Raw genomic sequence first — 23,265 nt, forward strand, 5'->3', positions numbered from 1 at the left:
GGTAACCTTTTCACACAGAGGGTGGTGGGTGCATGGAACGAGCTGCCAGAGGAGGTAGTTGAGGCAACGTTTAAGAAACAGTTAGACAGGTACATGGATAGGACTGGTTTGGGGGGGATATGGACCAAATGAGGGCAGGTGGGACTAGTGTAGCTGAGACATGTTGGCCGGTGTGGGCAAGATGGGCTGAAGGGCCTGTTTCCATACTGTATCACTCTATGACTAGTGTAGCTGGGGCATGTTGGTCGGTGTGGGCAAGATGGGCAGGAGGGCCTGTTTCCACACTGTATCACTCTATGACTAGTGTAGCTGGGACATGTTGGCTGGTGTGGGCAAGATGGGCCAAAGGGCCTGTTTCCACACTGTGTAACACTCTATGACTAGTGTAGATGGGACATGTTGGCCAGTATGGGCAAGTTGGGCTGAAGGGCCTGTTTCCACACTGTATCACTCTATGACTAGTGTAGATGGGACATGTTGGCCGGTGTGGGCAAGATGGGCTGAAGGGCCTGTTTCCACACTGTATCACTCTCAGACTTTAAGCGATTGCCCCAGTAAAGCCCCATTCATTAGTTGCCACATTGAGTATATTCACCATAAAATAATCTTTAATTCATTTCCACCCCAAGTCCCCCACTGCACGACTACCAACAGCAACTATACAGGGAAGGGTAAGGCACAAGCCTGCCTGCAGCTACATTCAAGCTTCATTGTTCCCACCTAGGTTCTTGTCCAGCCACGAGCAGCGGCCTAGGATGCCTGGATCACAATGTGAAATTTACCTGCAATGGAGAGAAGCAAAGTTACCGAGGTTTCATACAGGAATCGAGGTATAGAGAACGCACAAAGGGGAGAGGCGTACATAATGAGAGAGAGAGACAGAGAGAAAGGGGGAAGGGAGAAGAGAGGATAAAAACACATAGCCAGCAAGCAGTGCAGCATTTCGTCTTGTTTAAGAAAGAACTGCAGATACTGGTAAATCGACGGTAGACACAAAATGCTGGTGTAATCAGTTGTTACCCTACTTTCTGCACCTTGGTGATTACCAGTCATTCCCCCCCCCCCCCCCCCCCCCCCCCCCGACACTCCTTCTCCCAGTGACTGATCCCCCCCCCCCCCCCTGAAAATTGCACTACTGCTACTGTATATACATATACATATTTACTGTTCCATTATTCTGTGTTCCCACTTCTGGGTGAGATGCTAGCTGCATTTCGTTGTGTCTGTACTTGTACACTGCACAATGACAATAAAATTTGAATCTGAATCTGAATCTAATGAAACTATGGAGCGAAGGAAATAGGCAACGTTTCGGGCCGAAACCCTTCCGGGTTTCGGCCCGAAACGTTGCCTATTTCCTTCCGGGTTTCGGCACGAAACGTTGCCTATTACACACAAAACGCTGGAGTAATGCCCCTGTCCCACTTAGGAAACCTGAACGGAAACCTCTGGAGACTTTGCGCCCCACCCAAGGTTTCCGTGCGGTTCCAGGAGGTTTTTGTCAGTCTCCCTACCTGCTTCCACTACCTGCAACCACCTGCAACCTCCAGGAACTGCACGGAAACCTTGGGTGGGGCGCAAAGTCTCCAGAGGTTTCCGTTCTGGTTTCCTAAGTGGGACAGGGGCGTTACCTCAGCGGGTGAGTTATGGAGAGAAGGAATTGGCGACGTTTCGGGTCGAGACCCTTCTTAAGTCTGAAAAAAAGTCTCGACCCGAAACGTCGCCAATTCCTTCTCTCCATTGATGCTGCCTCACCCGCTGAGTTACTCCAGCATTTTGTGACTAGCCAGCATTTCCTCTTGTCAGTCGACATAACTGTACCATTAATTATGAGGTTCTAGTCACACAGCGGGGCAACAGGCCCTTCAGCCCAACCTGCTCATGCTGACCAACATGTCCAGTCTACACCAGTCCCACTTGTCAATGTTGGGCCTATATCCCTCTAAACCTATCCTATCCATATACGTCGCAACTATACCAGCCTCGACTGCCACCTCCGGCAGCGTGTTCCATGCACCCACCACCCTTGCTGTAAAAAGGTTACCCCTCAGGTTCCTATTAAACCTATCCCCCCCTTCACCTTAAACCTACGTTCTCTAGTTCTAGATTCCCCCAGCCTCAGTGCGTCTATTCTGCTAATGATCTAGTACACCCCTCTAAGATCAGCCCTCATCCATCCATGTTCTCCACAATGCTGCTTGACCCGCTGACTTCCTCCTGCACTTTGTGTCTATCTTACTGTCTTATTTACATGCGTTGTTACCCAGTAAATAACGCTGCAGGTCTCTGTGTTTAGTCGCTGTTTTCGCCCCTTGCCCTTACACCCAAACTGGTAAAACCTCAGGAGGCATTTAGTTTACATTTTTTTTTTTTTTGTTTATTTTATTAGAAGTTAATACAGCACAAAACAGTACAGTGGCACCTAATTTTAGGTGCCAACTATGTAATACCGTAATCCATTCTATGTACAACCTCTAGTTTTATGTTATAAGAAAGAAGTAAGCAGAACAAGAAAAAGAAAACAATAGAAAGGGGAAAAAGTGGAAAAATAGATGGTAGAGAGTAGAAAAACGTGAAGTGTGTTTACATTTGTATGTGGGGAATACCTGGAGATGTTTAGTTTATCTAGAGATACAGCATGGAAACAGGCCCTTCGGCCCGAGTCCACACCGACCAGCGATCCCCGATTAGCGCTGTCTACACACACTAGGGACAATTTACATTTACACCCAGCTAATTAACCTGCAAACTTGTACGTCTTTGGGAGTGTGGGAGGAAACCGGAGCACCCGGAGAAAACCCACGCAGGTCACGGGGAGAATGCATTTTGTTGTCTCTGTACTGTACACTGACAATGACAATTAAAATTGAATCTGAATCTGAACGTGCAAACTCCGTACAGACAGCACGCGGGTCTCTGGCGCTGTGAGGCAGCAGCTCTACCACTGCACCACTATGCCGCCCTTATGTAAGGCTCGATCATTACTTATTGGAAATGGTGAGCTGATCATTGTGGATTTATTGATTAGTTTGTTTGAAGGGACGTGGCTTGTAGCTGCCTCACCAGGGATGGAAGTAGCTCGTGTGTGCTGACACCACCACCTGGTGGCAACACCTGGTGTTGCACTCTCTCTTCCAGTCCAGTGTCGGAAGGAACTGCAGATGCTGGTTTAAACCCAAGATAGATGCAAAAATGGTGGAGTAACTCAGCGGGTCAGGCAGCATCTCTGGAGAAAAGGAACAGGTGACGTTTTAGGGTCGAGACCTTGAACTAGCTACTCCAGCTTTTAGTGATGCTGCCTGCCCCGCTGAGTTACTCCAGCATTTTTGCGTCTATCTTCGGTGTAAAGCAGCACCTGCAATTCCTTCCCGCACATTTTGTCTGCCCCGCTGCGGAACCCCCTTAAGGTTTGCCTACTTTGATGAGGTTCCACTCCTCTCTCGAGTCTGAAGAAGGGTCTCGACCCAAAATGTAACCTATTCCTTTTCTCCAGAGATGCTGCCCGACTCGTTGAAACATATAAGATTGTTAAGGGTTTGGGCACGCTAGAGGCAGGAAACATGTTCCCGATGTTGGGGGAGTCCAGAACCAGGGGCCACACACACAGTTTAAGAATAAGGGGTAAGCCATTTAGAACGGAGACGAGGAAACACTTTTTCTCACAGAGAGTTGTGAGTCTGTGGAAATTCTCTGCCTCAGAGGGCGGTGGAGGCCGGTTCTCTAGATGCTTTAGAGAGCTAGATAGGGCTCTTAAAAATAGCGGAGTCAGGGGATATGGGGGGAAAGCAGGAACGGGGAACTGATTGGGGATGATCAGCCATGATCATATTGAATGGCGGTGCTGGCTCGAAGGGCCGAATGGCCTCCTCCTGCACCTATTGTTTATTAACCGCAACAATCCAGAGCTCCGGCACTTTATCCAGCAGGGGGAGAGGCCATTCGGCCCGTTATCTCTCACCTCCCCCCACCCTCACCAACCCACCCCTAGTATGATTTTACAAAGCATTTCAGTGAGACAGTGGGTGAGGGAGGATTGATGTGGGCTGGAAGCTAATGTGACCTGTAGCTACTCACATGCTGGCAGAGCAGACACCTCGGCTGTGACTGCGCTGTCAATTCCCAGATTGGACAAGGCACCCCTCAGCAGTCCGCAGGTGAACGCCAGGAACTGAAACACAAAGCAAACATTCCCAATCCAGCCCAGCATCGAACTTTCATTCAGAGACACAGCGCTGAAACAGGCCATTCGGCCCCACCGAGTCCGTGCTGTCCAGCGATCCCCGCACACTAACACTATCCTACACACACACCAGGGACTATTTACAATTTTTACCAAAGCCAATTAACCCACAAACCTGCACGTCTTTGGGATGTGGGAGAAAACCGAAGCACTCGGAGAAAACCCTCGCAGTCACAGGGAGAACGTGCAAACTCCGTACAGACAGCACCCGTGGCCAGGATCGGACCCGGGTGAATGGCAGCAACTCTACCGTTGCACCACTGTGCTGCCCTTTAGGCATTTAGACAAGGTAAGATATATAGGATATGGTCCTAACATAGGCCAATGGGTTAGTGTAGCTGAGCAGAGGGCCAGCATGGACAAGGAGAGTGGGCCGAAGGGCCTTTTCTATGCTGCCGGACTCCATGACTATCTCTGCCCTTCAGCTTCACTTTGCAACTCATCTTTGACGCTCGTGTTCCCAAAGCAGTGTCACTGCCAGCTGATGCAGGGATACAAACAAGGACAGTCTGCATTACTCTAGCGCCCTGGGTCAGACACAGAAGGAAGAGAGTTACCTTTGGTGCCTCTTCCAAGTACTGTTTCCCATTGGAGATCGGAGTTAGCAGACGGAAGCGGTTGTCTTGGAGCACGTAGGTTCCCTGGGGGAAAGAAAGAGTTACAGCCTGACCAGTGACATTACCCACCCAGCCAGCCACACACTACACTGCACTGCCCACCCACACACACACACACTAGTGACACCACCTCACCCACACACACACACACTAGTGACATCACCTCACCCAGACACACACACTACACTGACACTACCCACCCAGACACACACACTACACTGACACCACCCACCCACCCAGGCACACACACACACACTAGTGACACCTCCTCACCCAGACACACACACTACACTGACACCACCCACCCAGACACACACTACACTGACACTACCCACACAGACACACACACACACTACGCTGACACCACCCCCCCAGACACACACATACACTAGTGACACTACCCACACAGCCCCACACGCTACACCCTACGCTGACACCACCCACCCAGACACACACACTACACTAGTGACACTACCCACACACAGACACACACACACTACACTGACACTACCCACACAGACACACACACTACACTAGTGACACTACCCACACAGACACACACACTACACTGACACTACCCACACAGACACACACACTACACTAGTGACACCTCCTCACCCACACACACTACACTGACACTACCCACACAGACACACACACTACACTAGTGACACCACCCACACAGACACACACACTACACTAGTGACACCACCTCACAGACACACACACACACTAGTGACACCACCCCACCCAGACACACACACTACACTAGTGACACCACCCACACAGACACACACACTACACTAGTGACACCACCCACCCAGACACACACACTACACTAGTGACACTAGGCTTAAGGGGTTGGACAGGCTAGATGCAGGAAGATTGTTCCCGATGTTAGGGAAGTCCAGGACAAGGGGTCACAACTTAAGGATAAAGGGGAAATCCTTTAAAACCGAGATGAGAAGAACTTTTTTCACGCAGAGAGTGGTGAATCTCTGGAACTCTCTGCCACAGAGGGTAGTTGAGGCCACAGTTCATTGGCTATATTTAAGAGGGAGTTAGATGTGGCCCTTGTGGCTAAGGGGATCAGGGGGTATGGAGAGAATGCAGGGATGGGATACTGAGTTGGATGATCAGCCAAAAACTCAGTGGGTGCAGCAGCATCTATGGAGCGTAGGAAATAGGCAACGTTTCGTCCCGAAACCCTTCGGGTTTCGACCCGAAACGTTGCCTATTTCCTTTGGGAAAGAGTTGGATGATCAGCCATGATCATATTGAATGGCGGTGCAGGCTCGAAGGGCCGAATGGCCTACTCCTGCACCTAATTTCTATGTTTCTATGACACCACCTCACTCAACCCGTGAACACCTCGGGAAAGTCCTGTTTCCGCGCTGTATCTCTAAACTAAACACTACAACATGGAGCACCTGGTGATTGGTCCGCAAGTTGTCAATCTGTTTTCGGAAGAGGTTTGTCCAGAATTCCTTACAGATAAATTTCATGACGTCCAACTCGTCCTTGAATGAAGGGGACTCTTTGGTGAATCTGAAACACCAATCACAGCCTGAATTTACACAATAGAATAGGTTTAACATACAAACATAGACAATAGGTGCAGGGGTAGAGGCCATTCGGCCCTTCGAGCCTGCACCGGCATTCAATATGATCATTCAAGATTCAAGATTCAATTTAATTGTCATTTGGACCCCTTGAGGTCCAAACGAAATGCCGTTTCTGCAGCCATACATTACAAATAGACCCAAGACACAACATAATTTACATTTTACATAAACATCAATCACATCGCTGTGATGGAAGACCAAAAAAACTTATCTCTACTTGTGGAGATTTGTGGATGATCATGGCTGATCATCCACAATCAGTACCCCGTTCCTGCTTTCTCCCCGTATCCCTTGATTCCGTTAGCCCTAAGAACTAAATCTGACCCTCTCTTGAAAACCTCCAGTGAATCGGCCTCCACTGCTTTGTGCTTTCTCCCCGTATCCCTTGATTTTGTTAAGCCTGAAAACTTTACAACTGTTTATAGACTACATTAACTTTTTGATGGTATGCAGGAAGGAACTGCAGGTGCTGGTTTACACCAAAGATAGACACAGAGTGCTGGAGTAACTCAGCGGGTCAGGCAGCAACTCTGGAGAAAAAGAATGGGTGACATTTTCAGGTCGAGACCCTTCTTCAGATTGAGTCAGGGGAGAGGGAAACCCACCTCTCGATGAGACCTTGTCCTGCACGGAAACCCATTCCTTCCAGAGTCGAAATGCATTTCCCTCGCTCCTACAGAGAGAAACACAAGCAACTTTCAGATCATAAGGTCATAAGTGATAGGAGCAGAATTAGGCCATTCGGCCCATCAAGTCTACTCCTACATTCAATCGTGGCTGATCTATCTCTCCCTCCTAACCCCATTCTCCTGCCTTCTCCCCATAACCCCTGACACCCGCACTGATCAAGAATCTATCTCTGCCTTAAATATATCCACTGACTTGTGGCCTCCACAGCCGTCTGTGTGGCAAAGAATTCCACAGATTCACCACCCTCTGACTAAAGATATTCCTCCTCATTTCCTTCCTACAGAAACATCCTTTAATTCAGAGGCTGTGCCCTCTAATCCTGGACTCTCCCACTAGTGGAAACTTCCTCTCCACATCCCAGCCTGGGCTGGGTTTAGGGTTTGGGGGTGCAGTCAGTGGCTTTAGGGTACAATTGTCCGGGTGTTGGGGTTCAGGGCCGGGTGTTGGGGCTCAGGGCCGGGTGTTGGGGTTCAGGGTCGGGTTTAGGGGGTTATGGGCCGGGTGTTGGGGTTAATAGAAACATAGAAACATAGACAATAGGTGCAGGAGTAGAGGCCATTCGGCCCTTCGAGCCTGCACCATTCGCCATTCAATATGATCATGGCTGATCATCCAACTCAGTATCCCGTACCTGCCTTCTCTCCATACCCCCTGATCCCTTTAGCCACAAGGGCCACATCTAACTCCCTCTTAAATATAGCCAATGAACTGTGTGGCCTCAACTACCCTTCTGTGGCAGAGAGTTCCAGAGATTCACCACTCTCTGTGTGAAAAAAGTTCTTCTCATCTCGGTTTTAAAGGATTTCCCCCTTATCCTTAAGCTGTGACCCCTTGTCCTGGACTTCCCCAACATCGGGAACAATCTTCCTGCATCTAGCCTGTCCAACCCCTTAAGAATTTTTGTAAGTTTCTATAAGATCCCTCTCAATCTCCTAAATTCTAGAGAGTATAAACCAAGTCTATCCAGTCTTTCTTCATAAGACAGTCCTGACATCCCAGGAATCAGTCTGGTGAACCGTCTCTGCACTCCCTCTATGGCAATAATGTCCTTCCCCCAGATTTGGAGACCAAAACTGTACGCAATACTCCAGGTGTGGTCTCACCAAGACCCTGTACAACTGCAGTAGAACCTCCCTGCTCCTATACTCAAATCCTTTTGCAATGAAAGCTAACATACCATTCGCTTTCTTCACTGCCTGCTGCACCTGCATGCCTACCTTCAATGACTGGTGTACCATGACACCCAGGTCTTGCTGCATCTCCCCCTTTCCCAATCGGCCACCGTTTAGATAATAGTCTGCTTTCCCGTTTTTGCCACCAAAATGGATAACCTCACATTTATCCACATTATACTGCATCTGCCAAACATTTGCCCACTCACCCAGCCTATCCAAGTCACCCTGCAGTCTCCTAGCATCTTCCTCACAGCTAACACTGCCCCCCAGCTTAGTGTCATCCGCAAACTTGGAGATATTGCCTTCAATTCCCTCATCCAAATCATTAATATATATTGTAAATAGCTGGGGTCCCAGTACTGAGCCTTGCGGTACCCCACTAGTCACTGCCTGCCATTGTGAAAAGTACCCGTTTACTCCTACTCTTTGCTTCCTGTTTGCCAGACAGTTCTCTATCCACATCAATACTGAACCCCCAATGCCGTGTGCTTTAAGTTTGGCCGGTTTTAATGGCCGGGTGTTGGGGTTCTATGGGGTTCAGGGCCGGGTTTAGCGGGTTTTGGGGTTTTTGGGGTTTTGGGGCCTAGTCCCCCCCCCCCGATCCCCGGCCTGGAGTTACCGGCTCCCCCGCCCCGGCCCCTCCGTCGCCCCGCAGCCGCGACACGAGCTCCAGGTGCAGCAGCTCGAACACAACGTCGGCCATCGCTCCCTCTCTCTCCCTCGCTGCCCGTTGGCCGCCCACAACTTGCCCGGAGTTGGGCGGTGTCTGCCTGTGGTCGGCCACCCGGCCCGGGGTCTGGGTTCAACGTTAGGATTTGGGGTCAGGGTCAACGCCAGAGTCTGGGCTGGGGGTCAGGGTTCATTGTCAGGGTCCAGGCTGGGGGTCAGGGTTCATTCTCAGGGTCTGGGCTGGGGGTCAGGGTTCATTGTCAGGGTCTAGGCTGGGGGTTCGGGTTCATTGTCAGGGTCTAACCTGGGGGTCAGGGTTCATTGTCAGGGTCTGGGCTGGGGGTCAGGGTTCATTGCCAGGGTCTGGGCTGGGGGTCAGGGTTCATTGTCAGGGTCTAGACTGGGGGTCAGGGTTCATTCTCAGGGTCTAGTGTCTGGGCCACCCCAAGCAAAGATCTTTGACCCCAAGTGCACAGCAAGATCCCACAGCCCAGCACCCATCGATGTCCAACATCTATGGAGCGAAGGAAATAGGCGACGTTTCGGGCCGAAACTTTTCTTCAGACTCAGACTTCGCCCCGTCTGAAGAAGGGTTTCGGCCCGAAACGTTGCCTATTTCCTTCGCTCCATAGATGCTGCTGCACCCGCTGAGTTTCTCCAGCATCTGCAGTTCCTTCTTAAACACCCATCGATGTCCCGCCCGCTCTGCGCTCCACTGCGGCTCCTGGAGGACTGGGGGAGGGGGAGGGGCCAGCGGCGGCGGCGGCAGCGATGAGGTGCGGACCTCCATAGTGGTCGTCGCCCTCCACTCCCCCCCCTCCCCCTCCCCATAGTGCCCCTCCCCCCCCCCTCCCCTCCCCCAACTTCCCTCACCCCTCCCCTCCCTCTCTCATCCTCTCCCAACGCGCACTCCACCACCACTCCGCCCGTCCCCATCTCCTCTCCTCTTTACCCTCTTTTCTCATGCCCCCTCCCTCACCCCTCTCCTCCCCTCCACTTCCACCCTCTCTTCCCTCCCCTCCTCTCCTCGTCCTCTCCCCTCCCTTCCTCTCTCTCCCCCTCTCCTCTCTCCTCCTCCCCCTCCTCCCTCCTCCCTCTCTCCCTCTCCCCTCTTTTCTAACTCCCCTCTCCTCCCCTCCCCCTCCCCCCTCTCCTCCCCCTTCCCCTCTTCCCCCTCCCCCTCTCCTCCTTCCTCCCCTTCCCCCTCCTCTCTCTTCTCCTCTTCCCTCTCCACATCCCCCCTCCCCCTCACCCTCCCCCCCCCATTCTTACCCCCCTCCTCTCCTCCTCCCTCTCCCTCCATCCCTGGTCCCTCTCTCCACTTTTCTCTCCCTCCTTCCGTCCCCTCCCTCCCTTCCTTCCCTCTCTTCTACTCACTCTCCTTCTCCTCTCTCCCCTATCTTCCCCTCATCTCCTTCCTCTCCCCTCCCCCCCTCCTCTCTCTCCCCTTCTCTCCCCTCTCCACCCTTCCCCTCCTCCCTCCTCTCCCCTCTCCCTCTCCCCTTCCCCTCTCTTTCCCCCCCTCCCGCTCCTCCCTTCCTCCCCCTCTCTCCCCCTCCTCCTCCTCCTCCCCCTCCCCTCTCCTCCTCCCCCTCCCTCTCCCTTCCCCTCCCCCTCTCCTCTCCCTCCCCTCCTTCTCTCTCCTCCCCCCCCCCTCGCTCCCCTCCCTCCTCCCCTCTTCCTCTTCCCCTCCTTCCTCCTTCCTCCCCTCTTCTCCCTCTTCCTCCCTCTCCCTCTCCTCTCCCCTCCCTCTCTCTCTCTCCTCCCCTCCCTCCTCTCTCCCTCCCCCCCTTCCCTTCCTTTCTCCCCTTCTCCCCCTCTCCTCCTCCTCTCCCCCCCTCTCCACTTCCCCTCTCCCCCTCCCCCCCTCTCCTTCCCTCCCCCCTCTCTCTCTCCCCTCTCCCTCCCTCTCCTCCCCTCTCTCCCCTTCCTCTCCCCTCCCTCTCCTCCCCCCTCCCTCTTCTCCTCTCTCTCTCTCCCCCCTCTCCCCCCCCTCCCCTCCCTCCTCTCCCTCCTCCTCTCCCCTCTCTCTCTCCTCCCTTCTCTTTTCCTCCTCCCTCTCCCTCTCCCTCCTCCTCTCTCCCCCCTCTCTCCCCCCCTCTCCTCTCCTCCTCCTCCCCCCTCTCCCTCTCCCTCTCCCCCTTTCCTCTCCCCCTCCCCTCTCCTTTCTCTCCCCCTCTCCCTCCCTCCCTCTCCCCCACTCCTCCTCCCCCCCTCCTCTCCCCTCTCCCTCCTTCCTCCTCCCCTCCTCCTCCCTCTCTCCCCCCCCCTCCCCTCCTTTCCCTCCCCCCCCTCCCTGCTTCTCCTCCTCTCCCTCCCTCTCCTCTCTCTCCCCTATCCTTCCCTCCTCTTCCTCTCTTCCCTCTCTCTCCTCCCCCCCCTCCCTTTCTTCCCTTCCCTCCCCCCTTCTCTCTCCCTCCTCCCCCGCTCCCCCTTTCCCTCCTCTCTGCCCCTCCCCCTCCTCCCCCTCCCCCCCTCTCGCTCCCCTCTCCCTCCCCCCTCTTCCTTCTTTTCTCTCTCTTCCTCCCCCTCCCCCCCCCTCCTCATCCCTCCTCCTCTCTCTCTCTTCTCTCCCCTCCTCTCCTCCCCCCCCTCCTCCTCCTCCTCCCCTCCCCCCTTTCCCCCCTTCCCTCTCCCCCCCTCCCTCCCCCCTTCCTCCCTCCTTCCCCTTCTACTCCTCCCTTCCCCCCTCCTCCCCTCCTCTCCCTCGCCCCCCTCCTCCCCCCCTTCCTTTCCAAATCCTCCTCTCCCCTCTCTCTTCTCCTCTCCTTTCCCCCCTCCCCCTTCTCCCTTTCTCCTCCCCCCACTCCTCTCCCTCTCCCCCCTCTCCTCCCCTCTCCCCTCTTCTCCCCCTTCCCCCCTCCCCCCCCCTCCCTCCCCTCTCCCCCTCTCTCTCCTTTCCCCTCTCCCCTCTTTCCCCCTTCCTCTCTCCCCCCTCCCTCCCCTCCCCCCCCTCTCCTCTTTTTCCTCCCCCCCCCTCTCCCCTCTTCCCTCCCTCTCTCCCTCCCCTCCCCCCCCCTTTCTCTCCCGCCCCCTCTCTTTTCCTCCTCTCTCCCTCCCCCTCTCCCCTCCCTTCCTTCTCCTCTCCCTCTCTCCCTCTCTCCTTTTCCCCCCCCTTCTCTCCTCTCCCTCGTCCTTCCTCTTCCCTTCTCTTCCTTCTCTCCTCCCCCCCTCTCCTCTCCTTCCTCCTCTCTTTCCCTCCCCCCCCTCTCCTCAGTCCTCCTTTCCCTCCTCCCCCCTCTCCCCTCTCTCTTCCCCTCTCCTCTCTCTCCTCCCCATTCCTCCTCTCTCCCCCCCCTCCCCTCTCCTCCCCCTCCCCTCTCCCCCCTCCTCCCCCCTCTCTCTCCCTCCTCTCCCCCTCTCCTCCTCTCCTCCTTTTCTCTCCCTCTCTCCTCTTTCCCCCCTCAACCTCCTCCCCTCCCCTTCCTCCCTCTCCTCCCCCCCTCTCCTCCCCTCCACCCCTCCTCTCTCTCCCCCCTCCCTCTCTCCCCCCCTCCCCCCCTCTCTCTCCCCCCCTCCCACTCTCCCCTCTCCCTCCCTCCTCCTCTCTCTCCCTCCCTCCGCCTCTCTCCCCCTCCCTCCTCCTCCACCCCCACCCTCTCTCTCTCCCCCCCTGCTCCTTTCCTCCCTCCTCCTCTCTCTTCCTCCCGCCTTCTCTCTCCCTTCCTCCTCCTCTCTCCCCTCCCTCTTCCTCCTCTCGTCTCCCTCCTCCTCTTTCTCTCTACGTCCTCTCCTCGCCACCTCCCACCTCCTCTCTCCACCTCCTCTCTCCCCCTCCCTCCTCCTCCCTTCCTGCCCCCCTTTCCTCTCCTCGCTCTTCCTTTCTTCCCTCTCCTCTCCTCCCTCTCTCCTCTCCCCCCCTCTCTCCTCTTTCTCCTCCCCTCTCCCCCCCCTCCTCTTTCCCTCCTCTCTTCCTCCTCTCTTCCCCTTTCCCCTCCTCTCCTTCCTCCCCTCTCTCCTCTCTCTCCTCCCCTCTCCTCCTCTCCCTTCCTCTCTCTTTCACTCCCTCTCTCTATATTTATCACTGCCCCTCTCTCCCTCTCTCCCCCCTCCCTCCTCTCCTCCTCCTCCCCCCTCTCTTCTGACTTCCCTCTCTCTCCCTCTCCTTCCCCTCTCCTCCTCTCCCCTCTTCCTCCCCTCCTCCTCCCTCCCCCCTTCCTCTCCCCCTCCCCTCCCTCCTCTCCTCTCCTCCCCCCCTCCTGCCTTCCCTCCCCTCTCCTTCCTCTTCCTCTCCCTCCTCCTCTCCCTCTCCCCTCCCTCTCCCTCCCCTCCTCTCCTCTCCCCCTCTCCTCCCTCTTCTCTCCTCTCCTCCCCTCTCCTCTACTCTCCTCTCCTCTCCTCTCCTCTCTCTCCCTCCCCTCCTCTCTCTCCTCCCCCCCCCTTCTTCCTCCCCCCTCTCTCTCCTCTCCCGTCCTCCCCCTCTCTCTCCCTCTCTCTTCTCACCTCTCTCCTTCGCTCTTTCATTCCATCTCTCCCCCCCTCCCTCTCCCCTTCTCTCGCCTTCTCTCTCTTCTCCCTCTCCCCCCCCCTCTCCCTCCTCCCCTCTCCTCTTCTCTCCTCCCGTCTCCTCCCATATTAATTCCTCTCCTCTCCTCCCCTCATTTTTCCTCTCCTCCCCTCTTCCTTCCTCTCCTCCCCTCTCCCCCCCTCTCCTCCCCTCCCCTCTCCTCCCCCCCCCCTCTTTCCTCCCCTCTCCCCTCTTCCCTCCCCCTTCTTCCTCCTCTCCCCCCCCCCTCTCGTCCTCCCCCCCCTTTCCCCCCCCCCGCTCTTCCCTCTCCCCCCCCTCCTCCCGGTCGCCCCCCCTCCCTCCCCTCTCCTCCCTGTCCTCCCCCCCCGTCTCCCTCCTCCCCTCCCCTCTCTCCTCCCCCCCACTCTCTTTCCTCCCCCCTCTCTTCCTCCCCCATTCCACCTCCCCGCTACTACCTCCCCTGCCTTCCTCATCTCCCATGAGTTCCCTCCCCTCCTCTCCCGACTCCTTCCCCCCCCACCCCCCCTGCAGATAATTCCCGGTATTATCTCTTTCCCTCCAGTCATTTTCCCCATCTCCTGCAGGGATCACGATCTACGTATAATGTGTGTCATCTGCTAAAGAATTACAGCTTCAGTCTCAATAAAAAAGCTGCAGTTTCCAAATTGATCCATCTAAAAATCTATTGTTATTAACTAAACCTCATCACCCAGTGGAAGCTCCAAAAATGTCAACGCTATTAACTGGAAACTTAGTTCAGTGATGGACACAAAAAGCTGGGGAGTAACTCAGCGGGACAGGCAGCATCTCTGGAGGGAAGGGAGTGGGTGATGTATCGGGTCGAGACCCTTCTTCAGTCTGATTTGGTGACAATCATCCACTGAACTAAATTTCCAATTAATATCTCAGGAACACCTGAGTGTTCCAGTCTGTGTTTAAACCCTAGACTGAGATGAAGCAATAAAAGCATTTCTCTGTTTATAATCCAAGTTATAGGAGTAGAATTAGGCCATTCGGCCCATCATGGCTGGTCGCTGCCTCTTACCCCAATTTCCTGCCTTCTCCCCATAACCCTTGACACCCGTTCTAATCAAAAATCTCTGCCTTAAAAATATCCACTGACTTGGCAACGTGATGTTTTTGCAATGGTGTTTAACAATGCATCATTCAGCAGCTTTAGTTTAGTTTTAGAGATACAGCACTGAAACAGGCCCTTCGGTCCGCCGAGTCTGTGCCGACCAGCGATCCCCCCCCCCCCCCCCGTACACTGACACTATCTTACACACAAGGGACAATTTACAATTTTTACCGAACCAATTAGCCTACAAGTCTTTGGAGTGTGGGAGGAAACCGGAGCACCTGGAGAAAACCCACGCAGGTCACGGGGAGAACATGCAAACTCTGTAAAGACAGCACCAGAAGTCGGGATCAAACCCGGGTCTCTGGCGCAGTGAGGCAGCAACTCTACCGCTGCACCACTGTTTGACAATATTGTTTTTTAATCTCTGTTCCACTTGTGCAGGGTAAATATCGATGGGCTGTTGGTGTACTTCCCCTATGACTACATCTACCCCGAGCAGTATTCGTACATGCTGGAGCTGAAGAGAATCCTTGATGCCAAGGTGAGGGAGGGGAGGGGGTGGAGGGTCGGCTAGTAAAGGGGGAGTTAGGCAAGGAGAGAGTTGAGGAGAAACTTTAACAAACTCTTCCAACTACACAGACGGTGATGAAGGCTGTCAAAGTTTACAGTGGATAGACACAAAAACCTGGAGTAACTCAGCGGGCCAGGCAGCATCTCTGGAGAGAAGGAATGGGTGACGATTCAGTCTTCAGTGAGACTGAAAATGGGTCACGACCCGAAACATCACCCATTCCTTCTCCCCAGAAATGCTGCCTGTCCCGCTGAGTTACTCCAGGTTTTTGTGTTTACCTTTGATGTAAACCAGCATCTACAGAGCCCAAACAACATTGATGTGCAGAGGGATCTTGGGGTCCAAGTCCATGAGCCCCTGAAAGTGGCAACACAAGCAGGTGGAGTTAAAGGTGATGGGTGAGACATGTTCTTACACAGAGCTCACTGCCATGGGTAATGCTGGAGGCAGATACAATGAGGAAAAACTTCTTCACCCAGAGAGTTGTGAATCTGTGGAATTCGCTGCCGCAGAAGGCAGTGGAGGCCAATTCACTGGATGTTTTCAAGAGAGAGTTAGATTTAGCTCTTGGGGCTAACGGAATCAAGGGATATGGGGAGAAGGCAGGAACGGGGTACTGATTTTGGATGTTCAGCCATGATCATATTGAATGGCAGTGCCGGCTCAAAGGGCTGAATGGCCTCTACTCCTGCAGTATTTTCTATGTTTCTAATAGTGGCATTTAAGGTCTTGACATCCATCACGTGTGTTGTGAGTGTCCACGTGCTTTATGCAGCTCGCTGCTCTTCCCTGTGTTTAGGGACATGGAGTTCTGGAAATGCCGTCGGGAACGGGGAAAACCATCTCTCTGCTGTCACTGATTGTGGCTTATCAAACGGTGAGGCACGGCCATCAGTTCATGGAGGAGGGAGAGGTGGGAGGGAGAGTGGGGAGGGAGGGTGGGAGGAAGGGAGGGACCCAGGTTCCATCCCGACTACGGGTGCTGTCTGTACGGAGTTTGCACGTTCTCCCCGTGACCTGCGTGGGTTTTTTCCGAGATCTTCAGTTTCCTCCCACACTCAAAAGACGTGCAGGTTTGTAGGTGTAAATGTCAAATTGTCCCTAGCGCATGTAGGATAGTGTTAACGTGTGGGGATCACTGGTCGGTGTGGACTCGAAGGGCCAAAGGGACACTAACCCTGCTCCCTGACCCTAACCTTGCCCCCACCCAAACCCTCCCTGTGACCTGCATGGATTTTGTCTGAGATCTTCAGTTTCCTCCCACACTCCAAAGACATGCGGGTTTGTAGGTTAATTGACTTAGTGTAAGTGTAAATTGTCCCTAGTGTGTGTGCAGGATAGTGTTAGTGTGCGGGGATCGCTGGTCGGCGCGGACTCAGTGGGCAGAAGGGCCTGTTTCCGCGCTGTATCTCTAAACTAAAGTGGCTTTGTCTGTTTATCACTCCAGACCTATCCTGCAGAAGTGACGAAGCTGATCTATTGTTCACGAACAGTTCCTGAGATAGAAAAGGTAAGAAAGTAAAATCCTTGGGAGTTTAAAAAGTGCATCGTTGAATAATAATTCCAGGAAACATGCCATCCGCTCCCTGAGGCAATTGCAGCTTTTTACAAGTGATGCAGAATTAAAGATCAGTACTTTTTTTGTTATTATTCCAATGATATTTATAGATTTGATCCAGTTTGCAAGGAATGAGTCCCTAGTGATCGACGTACAGAGTTGACGATGTGACACACATATTCCACAGAAGTTTCTGCGTGATTAGTTTGTGGGGAAGGATGCTGTGTTTCTCGCTGGCTCCCACCTTTCCACTCCCAATTCCCATCAGTTTGGGTAGCAGCTTCTCACCAAATGCTGGAGTAACTCAGCGGGACAGGCAGCGTCTCTAGAGAGAAGGAATGGGTAACGTTTCGGGTCAGGATCCTTCTTCAGACTTCCAGATCTTCTTCAGTCTGAAGAAGGGTGTCGGCCTGAAACGTCGCCCATTCCTTCTCTCCAGAGACATCGCCTGTTACTGAGTTACTCCAGCATTTTGTGTCTATCGTCGATTTTAAACCAGTTCCTTCCTACACAAAGCTTGTCACTATACCTCGGTACATGGGACATTAATAACCCCAAGCCTAATTGAGTGTAGAAAGTAACTGCAGATGCTGATTTACACCGAAGATAGACACAAAGACCAGGAGTAACTCAAAAGGGTCAGCTTTACCTAGCACTAAACGTTATTCCCTTATCCTGAAGATAGACACACAATTCTGGAGTAATTCAGCGGGTCAGGCAGCATCTCTGGAGAGAAGGAATGGGTGACGTTTCGGGTCGAGACCCTTCTTATGCTAACCCCAGTTCTCTGCTCTCTAACCTATATCAGCAACTAATTTGCCTCCTGTTCCTCCCTCCCCCTCTCTCACACACCCCCCCACCCTCCCCTCACTCCCATTCCTCCCTCCCCCCTCTCTCCCACCTCCCCCCCCGCGTCCCCCCCCCTCACCCCATTCCTCCTCCCGCCCCTTGCTGGAGTACAACGAGAAACACCCTGGGGAGAAGGACTCCCTGGCGCTGGCTCTCCTCTCCAGGAAGAACCTCCCCATCCACCCGGAGTGAATACCCTCAGCATCGCCCAGCCTGCACCCCCACCTCCCCCCCTCACTCCCATGGGTCAGCGTTGGGTGAGGGGTCCCAGCTCCCAGGGGTCAGCGTTGGGTGACCCTCCAGAGTCACTCCCATTCCTGAGGGGTCACCCTGGGTCTCACACCAGCCCACCCTCCCAGGGGTCAGCGTTTCCTGGGGGTCCCCGTCTCCCAGGGGTCAGCTCCGAGGGGTCAGCGTCCCCCTCCCGTTGGGTGAGGGTCAGGTTGGGTGAGGGGTCAGCTGCGCAAGTTGCGTGGTGAGGGGTCAACGAGAGGGGTCGGCTGGGGAGAAGGAGCAGTTCCTGGCGCTGGCTCTCAGCTCCGTTGAAGAACCTGTGCATCCACCCGGAGGTGAATCTCCCTCAGCATCGCCCAGCCTGCACTGGGGTCACGGGGGGGGGTGAGGGGTGCGTGTGGGGGGTCAAGTTGGGTGGGGTCTGGGACAGTCAGTGATGAGGGGGTGGGTGGGTGGTGGTCAGTGGGTGGGGGTCAGCGTTGGGTGAGGGGTCAGTGTTGGGGGGGGTTGGGGGGGTGGTCAGCGTGAGGGGTCGTGGGGGTCATTGAAGGGTTGGGTGAGGTCAGCGAGGGGTCAGGCGTTGGGTGAGGGGTCAGGTTGGGTGAGGGGTCAGCGTTGGGTGAGGGGTCAGCGTTGGGTGAGGGGTCAGCGTTGGGTGAGGGGTCAGCGTTGGGTGTGAGGGGTCAGCAGTGTTGGGTGGGGGGTCAGTGTTGGGTGAGGGGTCAGCGTTGGGTGAGGGGTCAGCGGTCACTTTGCATGGGTTTGGTGACGCTGCGGGTAACGGCCACTCGCCGCTCGCCTCACACCCGCCGTGTTTTGCCACAGGTCAGTGCCCAGCGGTTTGGGAAGGAGGTGGACGGGAAGTGCCACAGTCTGACCGCCTCACACGTCCGCATGCAGCACTCCAGCGACCCCAGCGTGCCCGTCTGCAACTTCTACGAGGTCAGTCACCCCCCGCTACGAACCCTGGGCACAAATCGTGCGAGAGTCTAGGACTAGAGGGCACAGCCTCAGAATTAAAGGATGTTCATTTAGGAACAAGATGAGGAGGGAGGTGAATCTGTGGAATTATTTCCCACAGGAGGCTGAGGAGGCCAAGTCAATGGATATTTTTAAGGCAGAGATAGATAGATTTATATTTTGTATTGGTGTCGGGTTCTGGGGAGAAGGCAGGAGAATGGGGAGATAGATCAGCCATGATTGAATGGCAGAGAAGGCTTGATGGGCCGAATGGCCCAATTCTACACCTATCACTTATGATCCTGTGATCTTATGGCACTTCTGCCCAGGCACTGAGTTCCTCAAGGCCTGTGACGTTACGCTGGTGAAGTTTGCTCACTTCAGAGGGAGGCTCATGATGAGGACAGATTCACCTCGAGGGTCAAACCTGAGGAATGGAGTTACTGCCCCATCCTGACCATGGCTTTTCACAGATGATTCAATGGACATAGAACACGGAACAGTACAGAAGATAGACACAAAACGCTGGAGTAACTCAGCGGGACAGGCAGCTTCTCTGGAGAGAATGAATGGGTGACGTTTTGGTTTGGATCTGCAGAAGGGTCTCGACCCCAAAACGTCACCCATTCCTTCTCTCTTCTGCCCCGCTGAGTTACTCCAGCTTTTTGTGTCATATCTTAGGTTTAAACCAGCATCTGCAGTTCCTTCCTACATAGAACAGCACCGCCCAGGTTCAGTCTTGACCTGGGCTGCTGTCTGTCTGTCTGTCTGTCTGTCTGTCTGTCTGTCTGTCTGTCTGTCTGTCTGTCTGTCTGCCTGTCTGCCTGTCTGTCTGTCTGTCTGTCTGTCTGTCTGTCTGTCTGTCTGTCTAACTTGTCTGTCCTCCCCATGCAGGAGAATGGGGTTAGGAGGGAGCAATAGATCAGCCATGATTCAATGGCTTAGTAGTAGACTTGATGGGCCGAATGGCCTAATTCTACTCCAACCGCATGTCTCTGTGAATGGATTCCTCTATAGGAGCTGGCAGGGGATCAATGGACCGAATGGCCTCCTCTGCCTGTGGTTGTCTAATGGTTTATTTCCAACAGGAGTTTGACGCTCACGGGAGAGTGGAGCCCCTCTCCTCCGGTGTTTATAACCTGGATGACCTGAAGGTTTACGGGAGACAGAAGGGATGGTGTCCCTACTTCTTGGCTCGATATTCCGTAAGTGAATTCCAGTTTTCCCATCTCTTCCCCTGTGTCTGTTTGGACTGAAAGTGTGAGTGTGAGTGTAAGAATCCACCAGCGTACCGCTCAGCACGGACGAGACGGGCCGAAGGGCCTGTTTGTGTGACTCAAATACAGACACTTAAAGCTCGAGTATCACTGACTCATCAACAGGCACATCGACCCATTAAGTTTTTAGCCAAAGACAGATACAAAATGCTGGAAGGTAGACAAAAGTGCTGGAGAAACTCAGCGGGTGCAGCAGCATCTATGGAGCGAAGGAAATAGGCAACGTTCCATGCTGGAACCCTTCTTAAGACTGAAGATTTGCAGTTCCTTCTTAAATACAAAATGCTGGAGTAACTCAGCGGGACAGGCAGCATCTCCGGAGAAAAGGAATAGGTGATGTTTCGGGTCGAGAGCCTTCGTCAAACTCCCAGACACTTCTTCAGAATCTGACGATGGGTTCAGACTGAGAATCAGCTCCCCTGATACTGACAGCTCCCCTGACTCTCACTCGAAGAAGGGTCTCGCCCCGAAACGTCACCCTATTCTTCTCTCCAGGGATGCTGCCTGTCCCACTGAGTTACTCCAGCACTTTGTGTCTATCTTCAGTTTAAAACTAAGTTTGAGGGGTCTGATGTGCCTGTGCGTCTATTCTGCCTGTCGACACACTATATGGACACACTGATCTGTTCTGTTGTAAACGCCTACTATGTTCTGTTGTGCTGAAGCAAAGCAAGAATGTCATTGTCCTATCAGGGACACATGACAATAAACTCACTTGAACTTGGCTCTCTCTCTCACCACTAATACTAATACATCTGTTCTGTGGCCCTCACGTTAGATCCTGCATGCGAACATCATTGTCTACAGCTACCACTACCTGCTGGATCCCAAGATTGCAGACATGGTGTCCAAGGAGCTGTCTCGGAGATCGGTGGTGGTGTTTGATGAAGCCCACAATATCGGTATGTGGCCATTGCAGCGACCTCTGCCACTGGGGAAGTCCAGGACACGGGGTCACAGTTTAAGGATAAGGGGGAAATCTTTTAGGACCGAGATGAGAAAAACATTTTTTTTTTTTCCCCACACAGAGAGTGGTGAATCTGTGGAATTCTCTGCCACAGAAGGTAGTTGAGGCCACACAGTTCATTGGCTATATTTAAGAGGGAGTTAGATGTGGCCCTTGTGGCTAAAGGGATCAGGGGGTCTGGAGAGAAGGCAGGGATGCATTTCGTTGTCTCTGTACTGTACACTGACAATGACAATTAAAATTGAATCTGAATTGAATCTGAATCTGATGGGATACTGAGTTGGATGATCAGCCATGATCATATTGAATGGCGAATGGTGCAGGCTCGAAGGGCCAAATGGCCTCTACTCCTGCACCTATTTTCTATGTTTCGATGTTTCTACATATAATACCAGATCAAAGTTGCAACCTGTACCACGGTGGTTTGTGTTTTTCTGAACGCTGCCTTCTGGGGCGGCACGGTGGTGCAGCGGGTAGAGCTGCTGCCTCACAGCGCCAGAGACCCGGGTTCCATCCTGACGACGGGTGCTGTCTGTACGGAGTTTGTACGCTCTCCCCGTGACCTGCGTGGGTTTTCTCCAGGTTTTCTCCCGGTTACATTCCACACGTTTGTCAGTCAATTGGCTTGTGTTAAAAATTGTAAGTTTTCCCTAGTGTGTGTAGGATACTACTAGAGTACGGGGTGATCGTTGGTCGGCAGGGACTCAGTGGGCAGAAGGGCCTGTTTCCACACAGTATCTCCACAGTCTAAAGCACCAGGTATACTGGGTCAGCAAAGAGCCAGGCTAACTTTGGAACAAAGCTGTCTTATTCAGAAACTGAAACCACTACGTTGAGATATTGGTTTATACTCTCTAGAATTTAGAAGATTGAGAGGGGATCTTATAGAAACTTACAAAATTCTTAAGGGGTTGGACAGGCTAGATGCAGGAAGATTGCTCCCGATGTTGGGGAAGTCCAGGACAAGGGGTCACAGCTTAAGGATAAGGGGGAAATCCTTTAAAACCGAGATGAGAAGAACTTTTTTCACACAGAGAGTGGTGAATCTCTGGAACTCTCTGCCACAGAGGGTAGTTGAGGCCAGTTCATTGGCTATATTTAAGAGGGAGTTAGATGTGGCCCTTGTGGCTAAGGGGATCAGGGGGTACGGAGAGAAGGCAGGGATGGGATACTGAGTTGGATGATCAGCCAAAAACTCAGCGGGTGCAGCAGCATCTATGGAGCGTAGGAAATAGGCAACGTTTCGTCCCGAAACCCTTCGGGTTTCGACCCGAAACGTTGCCTATTTCCTTTGGGAAAGAGTTGGATGATCAGCCATGATCATATTGAATGGCGAATGGTGCAGGCTCGAAGGGCCGAATGGCCTCTACTCCTGCACCTAATTTCTATGTTTCTATGTTTCTATATGTCCCATCAACCACCTTTGCCTGGGTAAGGTGAGTACTTTGAGCCACATTCCTGGTGTGGATTAGACTGTTACAAACTCCCCCTCATTGCCAGAGGTTCACCACATGGGATGGAAGTTCTGCAAATTCAAGAACATGTCGGTATTTCCACGATGTTTTTTGTCCCTTTCCCCCAACAGATAATGTCTGCATCGACTCGATGAGTGTGAATATATCCCGCCGCACACTAGACAACTGCCAGACCAACATCGAAACACTCCAAAAGACCATACAACAGTGAGTGGATAAATCAATACCTTTGTGCATCTCTGTCAGTAACTTGGGACAGAGGACGGCCACGGTGGGGCAGCGGGTAGTACTGCTGCCTTGCCACGCCCGAGACCCGGGTTCGATCCCGACTACGGGCGCTGTCTGTACGGAGTTTGCACGTTCTCCCCGTGACCTGCGTGGGTTTTCTCCGACATCCTCGGTTTCCTCCCACACTCCAAAGACGTGCAGGTTTGTAGGTTAATTGTCTTGGTGTAAATGTAAATTGTCCCTCGTGTGTGTGTGTGTAGGGTGGTGTTACGGTGCGGGGATCGCTGGTCGGCACGGACTCTGTGGGCCGAAGGGCCTGTATCTCTAAACTAAACTAAGCTAAATGCTGGAGCAACTCACGTTGTATCTAAACTAAACTAAAAATCCTCTAGCAACACGTGTCAGTATTCTTCCTGTATAACTGTGTGTGTGTCTCTCCCCCTCCCTCTCTCCCTCTCTATCTCTCTCACACACTCCCTCTCGCTCTCTCTATCCCCCTCCCCCCCTCTCTCCCTCTCCCCCTCTCCCTCTCTCTCCCCCTCCCTCTCTCCCTCTCTCCCCCCTCTCCCTCCCTCTCTCCC

General features: G+C 53.4%; 2 protein-coding genes across 2 annotated transcripts in view; one reads left to right on the plus strand and one right to left on the minus strand.

The window, feature by feature from the left end:
- Nucleotides 1-586: 586 nt before the first annotated feature.
- Nucleotides 587-9,105, minus strand: LOC129714082 (trafficking protein particle complex subunit 6b-like). The gene is made up of 6 exons (XM_055663546.1): nucleotides 8,967-9,105; nucleotides 7,088-7,155; nucleotides 6,288-6,405; nucleotides 4,798-4,881; nucleotides 4,075-4,168; nucleotides 587-782 (listed from the first exon to the last, which is right to left on the minus strand). Exons 1-6 carry the CDS (start codon nucleotides 9,048-9,050, stop codon nucleotides 751-753), a joined length of 480 nt encoding a protein of 159 aa, XP_055519521.1. The 5' UTR covers nucleotides 9,051-9,105; the 3' UTR covers nucleotides 587-750.
- A 643-nt stretch (nucleotides 9,106-9,748) lies between these two features.
- ercc2 (excision repair cross-complementation group 2) overlaps nucleotides 9,749-23,265 on the plus strand; it is a 32,295-nt gene continuing 18,778 nt past the window's right edge. The window contains exons 1-10 of the mRNA XM_055663560.1: nucleotides 9,749-9,792; nucleotides 15,007-15,106; nucleotides 15,936-16,013; nucleotides 16,584-16,651; nucleotides 17,627-17,731; nucleotide 17,847; nucleotides 18,603-18,719; nucleotides 19,826-19,942; nucleotides 20,793-20,916; nucleotides 22,567-22,663. Coding sequence (XP_055519535.1) covers nucleotides 9,788-9,792; nucleotides 15,007-15,106; nucleotides 15,936-16,013; nucleotides 16,584-16,651; nucleotides 17,627-17,731; nucleotide 17,847; nucleotides 18,603-18,719; nucleotides 19,826-19,942; nucleotides 20,793-20,916; nucleotides 22,567-22,663 — 812 coding nt within the window. The 5' untranslated portion in view covers nucleotides 9,749-9,787. The remainder of the gene's footprint in view (nucleotides 9,793-15,006; nucleotides 15,107-15,935; nucleotides 16,014-16,583; nucleotides 16,652-17,626; nucleotides 17,732-17,846; nucleotides 17,848-18,602; nucleotides 18,720-19,825; nucleotides 19,943-20,792; nucleotides 20,917-22,566; nucleotides 22,664-23,265) is intronic.

This window comes from Leucoraja erinacea, chromosome 38 (genome assembly GCF_028641065.1).
Source record: "Leucoraja erinacea ecotype New England chromosome 38, Leri_hhj_1, whole genome shotgun sequence".
In the NCBI taxonomy this organism is placed as follows: domain Eukaryota; kingdom Metazoa; phylum Chordata; class Chondrichthyes; order Rajiformes; family Rajidae; genus Leucoraja; species Leucoraja erinaceus.

Bases quoted from the DNA above. Each gene is read 5' to 3' on its own strand.
- LOC129714082 (XM_055663546.1), bottom strand. From the start codon at position 9,050: ATGGCCGACGTTGTGTTCGAGCTGCTGCACCTGGAGCTCGTGTCGCGG. The intron at 7,156-8,966 runs GTAACTCCAGGC...TTCTCTCTGTAG, and splicing joins GGGCCGGGGCGGGGGAGCCG to GAGCGAGGGAAATGCATTTC. The intron at 4,882-6,287 runs GTGCTCCATGTT...TCTTTCCCCCAG, and splicing joins ACTTGCGGACCAATCACCAG to GGAACCTACGTGCTCCAAGA.